This window comes from Podarcis erhardii, assembly GCF_964252035.2.
Source record: "Podarcis erhardii genome assembly, chromosome: 8".
Classification (NCBI taxonomy): Eukaryota; Metazoa; Chordata; class Lepidosauria; order Squamata; family Lacertidae; genus Podarcis; species Podarcis erhardii.
Genome location: NC_138499.1, coordinates 84,478,367 through 84,488,524, shown reverse-complemented (window position 1 = coordinate 84,488,524; position 10,158 = coordinate 84,478,367). Strand labels below are relative to the sequence as shown.

At 44.7% G+C, this 10,158-nt stretch overlaps 1 protein-coding gene across 1 annotated transcript in view; it reads right to left on the bottom strand.

Annotated features, from left to right (window-relative positions):
• Window positions 1–8,334: 8,334 nt before the first annotated feature.
• The window catches only part of ADAMTS16 (ADAM metallopeptidase with thrombospondin type 1 motif 16), an 89,881-nt gene continuing 88,057 nt past the window's right edge, over window positions 8,335–10,158 (bottom strand). The window contains exon 23 of the mRNA XM_081872597.1: window positions 8,335–8,691. Within this exon, the coding sequence (XP_081728723.1) occupies window positions 8,576–8,691 (116 nt within the window). The 3' untranslated portion in view covers window positions 8,335–8,575. The remainder of the gene's footprint in view (window positions 8,692–10,158) is intronic.

Sequence of the window (10,158 nt, the reverse complement as noted above, 5' to 3'; positions counted from 1 at the left end):
ACAACAGTTTCTAGTTGCTACTAAGGACCTGAGTGCTTCACATTGGTCAACAAACAGCTTTACTATTCCCAGAGGCAACTTTGAGAGCTATTAGACCTCCCAAACATATGTCAATTGGTTTGGGTGCTTCCTAGGAACAGCTAGCTTTTTTACAGGGACTTGATGGGGCCCTTCTATGACTTGGAGATTGCACTATATCAGTGTCATGGGGCAGGGGTCCTCACTGCACCTGCAGATATTTCCCAGAACAAAACAGGATAGCACCTGACTACAGGCGGGGTTCAGACATTAGGTAAAATCAAGCTGATGGCACGTGGGGTGATTCTTGTGCCAGCCTGCTATTTGTGTTGGCCTTTTACGGAGTTGGATTTGATTAATTCCCTGATTTTCTCCAACCCCCAAGTTCTTTGAAACGAGGTCTACCGTTTCACATGACGTGTCTTTGTAACCTGACAAGGGCCCAATGGCAATATAAAATATCTATCTAGGAGGATGAAGAGTGAGGGATTAGAAGCAATTTAATGGAAACACAAACCTGTTTGTGAGATAGAAGACAGCTTATTATTGTTCGAAATCTGGAATTCAAGCCGCCTGGCTGTCAGGAGCTGGAAGAAAATGCTGTTCCTACAGAGAATAGCACCAGGCCTGTTCTCCTTCATGTGGCAGCTTTTACCACCTGGAATGATCTAAAGCAATCACTATTCACAAAGCAAAGAAACAGGTGTGGGGCTAGGGGGAAAAAGAGAGAAAGAACATTTCAGAACCTCTAGCTACAAGTAACTAGCTATAATTCCAACAATGAGTGTCACTCATCTCTTATTTTATCAATGGCATGGTATTGCAGAGCAGTCCTAGACCTATATTAGGCCAGAACTAGACCATAAAGAAGGCTGATCGCCGAAGAATTGATGCTTTTGAATTATGGTGCTGGAGGAGACTCTTGAGAGTCCCATGGACTGCAAGAAGATCAAACTTATCCATTCTTAAGGAAATCAGCCCTGAGTGCTCACTGGAAGGACAGATCCTGAAGCTGAGGCTCCAATACTTTGGCCACCTCATGAGAAGAGAAGGCTCCCTGGAAAAGACCCTGATGCTGGGAAAGACTGAGGGCACAAGGAGAAGGGGACGACAGAGGACGAGATGGTTGGACAGTGTCTCGAAGCTACAAACATGAGTCTGTGGGAGGCAGTGGAAGACAGGAGTGCCTGGCGTGCTCTGGTCCATGGGGTCACAAAGAGGCGGACACGACTAAACAACTAAACAACAACAACAACAGATACATTGCTGCCATGCTGGTGGAACATCATATGCAATGTGTGCTCAGCTGGGGTGTGGTGTGGTGGGAGCGAAAACACACAATTGGATTATACAAAAACTGCAGGAAAATGATAGACAATGCCCCTCCCCCCCCATTTATAAGAAGTGGATGTAAAAGGAGCAGGGAGGAAGAATAAAAGAAACTGATAGGGACGGGGAAGGTACAAGTACCGTGTGAAAGGAGAAGTGGAGAAGAAATGCCAGGAGATGAGTAAAAATACTTTGAGAGGCACAAGGAAGGAAAATTTGCAATAAAAAAACCCTTCGAGCACATTGTGCCTAGAATGAGGAGACCAAGGACCCAGCTATACAGCTGCAAATATAACGTTTTAAGTGTGTTTTAAGTGCATTATATTATTAAAGTGCATTATATTAAGTGCAATACAGTGGTACCTCAGGTTACATACGCTTCAGGTTACAGACTCTGCTAACCCAGAAATAATGCTTCAGGTTAAGAACTTTGCTTCAGGATGAGAACAGAAATCGTGCTCCGGCGGCGCGGCAGCAGCAGGAGGCCCCATTAGCTAAAGTGGTGCTTCAGGTTAAGAACAGTTTCAAGTTAAGTACAGACCTCCGGAATGAATTAAGTACTTAACCCGAGGTACCACTGTACTCCAACTAATCAGAATCCTACTGTTTATTCATTTCTAGGGTTTGGGGTGTGTGCGCCCCCAAATCTATAACAATACTGACCTTCCTAAAGATCTGCTGTAATGATTCATGAGTATGTGAAGTGCTTTGAACCTGTATAGAGGTTTACAACCTATATAAGATATATCATAAGCTTCATATTTATTCTACCTTAGTGGGTTAGTAAATTGCAAGATTCTCTGTGTGTGCATGTGTGTTGGAGGAATCTGAGGAAAGCAATGCGTGTGGTGGAAATCAGACTTTCTGTTCCGAAGCAGAATTTACCTTGACTGCAAAAGAGTGAATGTTTCCAGGCTGACTCACGCTTAATATTTGCTTCTGCATTAAAGATAGTACTAAATGGACTGTGAACAAAATGACAGGGCATAATTTCTGTCTGGCTGTGGCCTGGAATTAAATTCTAGCTTGGAGCAGTTGGGGGCGGAGAGAGAGAGACTGTGATGGCATTCATGGCTATCATATAGTTACAACTGGAGTCAGAGTCACTGCTGGATGTTTGTCAGACAGAGAGAAGTATGTGCCCCCAGGCTCACTAAGCACCCTGTGTGTGTGTGTGTGTGTGTGTGTGTGTGTGTGTGTGTGTGTAATGCTATATATCTTGAATGGTGTGGAAGATGACCAAGAGTCTGAATGTCTTCCAGGACGAAAGAAGATCTTCTGTGAGCTCAAGTCTGACAGAAGTCATGTGGTCTGTCTCACGTAACCGTCTGGGAGAGGAAAAAAAGAAAGTGAGATGGCTAGGGTTTCTACTGCAAAATAGGCCAAAGCTACATTAATAATGGGACGCTGGTGGCGCTGTGGTCTAAACCGCAGAGCCTAGGGCTTGCTGTTCAGAAGGTTGGCGGTTCGAATCCCCACGATGGGGTGAGCTCCCGTTGTCCTGCCAACCTAGCAGTTCAAAAGCACATCAGTGCAAGTAGATAAATAGGTACCGCTCCGGCGGGAAGGTAAACAGTGTTTCCATGCACTGCTCTGGTTTCAGTGTTCCGTTGTGCCAGAAGCAGCTTAGTCATGCTGGCCACATGACCCAGAAGCTGTCTGCAGACAAACGCCGGCTCCCTCGGCCAATAAAGCGAGATGAGCGCCGCAACCCCAGAGTCGGCCACGACTGGACCTAATGGTCAGGGGTCCCTTTACCTTTACCTTTACCCTGATGCTTAAAATGTTGAGGCACTGTATTTTTCGTCCCATAAGACACATCTTACCATAAGACGCACCTAGTTTTCAGAGGAGGAAAACGGGGGGGGGGGGGGAAATATTCTGAATTAAATGTTGTACTAAACTATTTAATAAATTACTGGTATACTGAGACGGACAGGAGCTGTATGTTTGTTTAGTGTGCGCACTCAAGGATCCAGCAGATCAGCTGAGACACTGGGGGATTGGCATAATTTTTCCTCTCCCTCATCCCGTTCCCTCCCATCCCCAGCCGCCTTCCTATTTTACTTCCTGGTTTTCACTGCGCTCGTGGCTCAGAGCTCGAGCTTGGGGTTTCTTTGCTGCTGGTTGCTTAAATTTTATCCTTCCCGATAATTTTTTTTCATTGTTTTATCTTTTTGTAAACAGCTTTGAGGCAATTTTTGCTCCTCTCCCCCAATCAAGCAGTGTATAAAAGTTATATTAGTATCAACATTCCCACTTCAGATAAATTCATGAGTGTAGGTAATTTTTTCAGAGCAAAAGGTGAGACTAGCTGCAATCTGCCTCTTTCAGTGGCCTCATAGTCCTACCAGAATTGGCTATCAGTCAGTGAAGAACACGGGTGGAACGCGGGTTAAACTACAGAGTCTAGGACTTGCCGATCAGAAGGTCGGCGGTTCGAATCCCCGCGACGGGGTGAGCTCCCGTTGCTCGGTCCCTGCTCCTGCCAACCTAGCAGTTTGAAAGCACGTCAAAGTACAAGTAGATAAATAGGTACCGCTCCGGCGGGAAGGTAAACGGCATTTTCGTGCACTGCTCTGGTTTGCCAGAAGCGGCTTAGTCATGCTGGCTACATGACCTGGAAGCTGTACGCCGGCTCCCTCGGCCAATAAAGCGAGATGAGCGCCGCAACCCCAGAGTCGGTCACGACTGGACCTAATGGTCAGGGGTCCCTTTACCTTTACCTTATAGTGAAGAAAACATTCAAACATTTGGAAAGTGAGCCACCCTCATGATAGGTCTGTATGATAGATCTGGCCTGCCTTCAAATGTTTCTTCATGGTCTCTTTAAATCAACACCAGACCCCATGTGCATCCTGACTACAGCAAAATATTTTTATTCTTAGATTGCAAAGAAACCAGATTCATGGAAATGGGTAATGTTTTGTCTCTGTGTTTGGAAACAAGTGGAAATATTTGTTCAGCACAGACAATGGGACGAGTAAGTTGATGCTTTCTTCTTTTCCCTCTGAACCCAGTCATCACCAGCATGGCTATTACGCAATGGCAACATTTCCAAAAGTTAATAATTTGGGACGGGACCTGAAGTGACCACAAAACGATGAGAACAGCAGAATTCTTCAGCTGCGGAAAGGTCGACGCTGCCAAGCCCTGACACTTGGAGTGGATGAGTCAGAGGTTTACAAAGGAACAAATTCAGAATCTTGCTTCCAATAAATTACCTGTGACTGTGTCTGGATTAGCTGGGACTAAGTCCGAGTCTTTACCGTTAAGTCAATTTGAATGTCACAGCACCTGCTGCTGCAGTAGTACCCAAAGACTTTTCCAAAAGATGTCCAGCAGGCAGCATTCTTCTGAATTTATCCAAAATACACACTGGGGCATGCAAGCTCTGTTAAGCTTGGCTTGGCTTGCAGATCAACAGACAGAAGAATGGCGTTGAAAGAATTATTTGTTAAATATAAAGCAGAGGAAGCTGCAAAATCAGAAATGACTTCTACTTAAAGATGTATGTTCCCTATCCGTTCTTTGGCTGGATTTTAGCCTCCCCACAATAACTGTGGAAACATTTCATTGCCATGGTTGAACCAGCATAAAAACCAGGTATTATATATAGTTTTTAGCATGTCCGTGTGGCAAAAGAGATACATGGGACTTCCATGATATGGTCTTTAACTCCCCCTACACTAGGGACACGGGTGGGACTATGGGTTAAACCACAGAGCCTAGGACTTGCTGATCAGAAGGTCGGCGGTTGGAATCCCCGCGACGGGGTGAGCTCCCGTTCCGTTGCTCAGTCCCTGCTCCTGCCAACTTAGCAGTTTGAAAGCACCTCAAAGTGCAAGTAGATAAATAGGTACCTCTCTGGCGGGAAGGTAAATGGCTTTTCCGTGCACTGCTCTGGTTCTCCAGAAGTGGCTTAGTCATGCTGGCCACATGACCTGGAAGCTGTACGCCGGCTCCCTTGGCCAATAAAGTGAGATGAGCGCCGCAACCCCAGAGCCATGACTGGACCTAATGGTCAGGGGTTCCTTTACCTTTACCTTTACACTATAAAGTGGGATGAGTTTGATCAGAGCAGCTGCTTTAGAGAGAGGTCCATGGTAAGCTAAATTCTGCATTAAGGTTTGCTGGATTCTGCCACCTATGTGCATTATGCCGGGACCATATAACAACAGTCCTAAAGGATCTTCACTGGCTCTCAGTACATTTCCAAGCAGAATCCAAAGTGTTGGTGATGACCTTTAAAGCTCCCAAAGGCATCGGCCCGGTATACCTGAAGGAGTGTCTCCGCCCCCATTGTTCTGCCCAGACACTGAGGTCCTCCTTCGAGGGTCTTCTGCTGGTTCCCTTACTGCGAGAAGTGAAGTTACAGGGAAACAAGGCAGAAGGCCTTCTCGGTAGTGGTGCCCTCCCTGTGCCTTCCTTCAGATGTCAAGGAGATAAAGAATTTCACAACTTTTAGAAGGCATCTGAATGCAGCTCTGTATCGGGAAGTTCTTAATGTTTTAAGATATACTGTAAGCTGGCCAGAGTGATTGGGGAAACCCAGCCAGTTGGGCAGGGTATAAATAAAGTTGTTGTTGTTGTTGTTGTTGTTGTTGTTGTTGTTCTTCTTCTTCTTCTTCTTCTTCTTCTTCTTCTTCTTCTTCTTCTTCTTCTTCTTCTTCATCTTCATGATTTATTTTGGGGTTTTCTCTGTAAGATTTATTCTGTTTCTGTTGGTTATGGGGCAGGGCAAGTGTTGAAGTTCTGCTCTCTGGAAATTCTATTCAGTAACTCTTCCATCGTCCAACACTGCCCATTTACTTTCTAGAATTATATTTGCAACCATTAGGCCTTAGAGACCTGCTCTTCTTATTATTGAATCCAGTTTGAGATCCTTGAAAAGTTAAACCCTGCAGCCAGTAACACAGGCTGGAGTTATTTCCCATTCAGTAGGAGGAGAAAAGCATAGGAAAGGATCACCAAGCCTTCCTATTCAAAAGGAAGAACTTCTGTAATACGGATAATATGAGAGACGTCCAACCAGTCTGAAGCAAAGTCATTCAGACACTCTCTAAATAATGCTGAGGTTTGATGTAACATGTGGTCAGACTTGGAAGATTTATGTTGTTTTTGTTGTTGTTTTAATAAAGGAGATTTTCACATCCATTCTTGAAATGTTTGGCAAACTTGGTCATATATAATGCTCACCACAATCTGTGCATTGGTCTAACGGGAGCTGCCAAGAGATCTCTATAAAATGTCATTGCTAGCTCATCATCTCAGTAAATGCTTCTTAAAGCATATGCATGTTTTTTTGCTGAGTCTGAAAACAGGTTTGAAAAACTCATGCCCAAATTTTCTTTTTTTAAAAAAACTTCTTGGCCGTGGGACTGCTAGCTGCTAACTAATTTAATAAACACAGCAAGAAATGGATACAATAAAAGTTTACAATGGACTGGACATCGGAAGCAGGATCTGAAATTACTTTTGAGACGAGACATTAAAGAAACAAATATTTTTTTTATTAAACTTCAGATAACATAAATATTCAGATTTCCATTTGGAGTGACAGCACCAGAAAATCTTGAGGAAGCAACAATGCTGTAATTGTAGTTTGCATTTTACTCAGGGCTGTGCACACTCCACATTTCCAGCAGTGAAAAATTCAGCACCAAAAAAGTCAAATTCTGTGTTCTCCACCAATTTTGCAAACAATACAAACATGTGCATCTTTCTGTATTTTGCAAAATTTATTCTGCTTTTGCAACTGAAGCCCTATCACAAAAGCAGAAATGTTGTTGAGCAATTGTTCTGAAATCTGAGGCTTTGGCAAGCATTGCCCTCACACATCTAAGGCTGCAATCTTATATAAACTTACCTGGGCATAAGCCTCATTGAGCTCATTAGAATTTGATTTCAAGTAGACATACAAATGATTGCACTGCAATGTATCTTGGCAGCCAAGAGAGCTAGAAACTTGTTTAATGAAATCAAAGATACTCTGGAATTGTCATTCCATGCTCAGTAACATATATATATATGCATTTCTGATCTCTGGAATTGCAGAATATACACAGCTCTGATGTCAGCATTCCGTGCAGCTTCTAAACTTGCAAAACATGTTCCAGTTGCCCTGAATAGTATTACATTGCAAAAAAGAAAAACATTTTCCTAGGCTTAATATGTTACTATGGTGCTGGAATCTAACATGGTAGTAGTACCTTATGTTTAAATGCAAACATACTTTTGGTATAATCAGCCATTTAAGTAACACTGATGGCAGAACACTCTTTTTACACTTAGCAGTACAGCATAAAACAAGGACATTTAAATAAGATCGCTCATTTGAAAACAACAAATATAAAGGATCTTATTATCTGGCAAATGTCGAAGGAAAGGGCACTCCCCTGAGGCTTTTCCTTGCCTGCCCTCCCCCTGAGATTCTCTCATCCATTAAAAGCTACAGATCTATCTAAAGCAGTTAAGGTTTATTTATTGGCCAAAGAGCCTCAAGTATGTTTCAACTGCTGTAATCAGTTACAGTCTTCACTTAAATAGGGCGTTTATAGATTCTGCCACTAGGGCATGAGGCACAAAGCTGCAGGTGAACAGCGACACACACCTGCGAATTCTCCTACACAAGGTCCCGTGGAGTTGGCCGGGAGCTGTGGAAGAACACTGGTAAAATGTAATAAATATCTTGGACGCAATCCAGTGCAAAGCCGTCCCCGCACAATAAGCCCCGTGGAAACGCTTCTGGGCTCTTTGCATAGCCACCACAGATTTTGGTGGGGTTTGTGCAAGAGAACTCCCTGGTAGATGGTGCCCAAAGGGGCGGTCAAAAGAACCAAAGTCCTTCCTTAGGCCGGACTTCTCTGTTGCCAGCTTCAGATGTCCATGCTCCAGGCGACTCTTCGGTGTCGTCTCAGAAGAAGATGCCAGCTTCTGAAGGTCCAATTCAAACGCAGAAAACGTCCCTGTTCATTAAAACCCAAACAGTAGTGGGGTGGGGGGTCACTTCAGAATACAGTACTGAAAAATATTTGAGACACCTCACTCATCCAGGTAGCTATTGACTACATTTTGTCTCCAGGCTCATTGAATAATTGAAGTAGGCTTCAGAGCAATTTGAAGTCACTCTTGAGAATCATGTGTTCGACAATCACAGTTCCGGGTTTGAAGGCGCAGCAAGGTTTGAACTCAAAAGCTGCGCTTTTGCCTGAGGAGCAAGTCTCCCTTACAAATTAGAGTTTACACAAGACCTGCAGCATTGCTTCCCGTAGAAGCTATGGTTACAAACACCGTGCTGGGGAACCAAGTGGCACCAGTTAAAGTAATCCTTACAGAAGGTATCTGAAACGAGAAGAGTCAAAAGAGAGAGAGAAGACTTTAGACAATATGGCACTACTAATGGTTGAAAGAAACAGGGTGAACCCAGACATATACAGTGGTACCTTGGGTTACATAAGCTTCAGGTTACATATGCTTCAAGTTACAGACTCCGTTAACCCAGAAATATTACCTCAGGTTACGAACTTTGCTTCAGGAAGAGAACAGAAATCGTGCAGCGGCGGCACAGCAGCAGCGGGAGGCCCCATTAGCTAAAGTGGTGCTTCAGGTTAAGAACAGTTTCAGGTTAAGAACGGACCTCCAGAACGAATTAAGTTCTTAACCCGAGGTACCAATGTACAGTATATTATTGGCGGTGAGCCTGCTGTAAAGGACCCCTGACCATTAGGTCCAGTCATGGCCGACTCTGGGGTTGCGGCGCTCATCTCACTTTATTGGCCGAGGGAGCTAGCATACAGCTTCCGGGTCATGTGGCCAGCATGACTAAGCTGCTTCTGGAAAACCAGAGCAGCGCATGGAAATGCCGTTTAACCTTCCCACTGGAGCGGTACCTATTTATCTACTTGCACTGCATGCTTTCGAACCACTAGGTTGGCAGGAGAACACAAGATTAGTGTGATTCTACAGCAGGGTGGCACTGTGGGTTAAACCTAGGACTTGCTGATCAGAAGGTCAGCGGTTCGAACCCTGGGACGGGGTGAGCTCCCGTTGCTCGGTCCCTGCTCCTGCCAACCTAGCAGTTTGAAAGCACGTCAAAGTGCAAGTAGATAAATAGGTACCGCTCCGGCGGGAAGGTTAATGGCTTTCTGTGCACTGCTCTGGTTTCGCCAGAAGCGGCTTAGGCATGCTGGCCACGTGACGGAAGCAGACAAACGCCGGCTCCCTCACCCTATAAAGCGAGATGAGAGCCGTAACCCCAGAGTCGTTTGCGACTGGACTTAATTGTCAGGGGTCCCTTTACCTTTAATCTTGTATTACTGTGACATGACATCATTTTCTTTCTTCTTCACAGCTGTTGCTCTGGACAGCACTGCATAGTTCAGAAATAGTGACATCACCACGTGCGCTGCCTTGCCCCCCTGCATGCACGCCATGGGGCATGCTGATGTGTCGTGTGAAAGCGCTGCAGCTTGCATGCATTACATGTGCACACCCTGCAGCAAGCATGCACATCTGCTGCAGAACTTTGAGGGGCCCGGCCCCTTTATTGAAAATGTTCTGGGGGCCCTGACCCTCCGGCCACCTTACTTGGCACACCTGGATATAACTAACCGACTTCTCCCCTCCCCCCCAAAACATTTTTTTTTTTAAATTTAAAAGATGTTTTTAACAATCGCCTTTCCTTTTTCTTTAAAAGGATGAGTGCAAATTTAATGGAGCAAACGTGCAAGTAAAATAAGGGATAACAGTTTGCCTGAAGCAGCAAGATGAGGCTGAATCACCATTTGATTCATGGGATGGTACATTTGT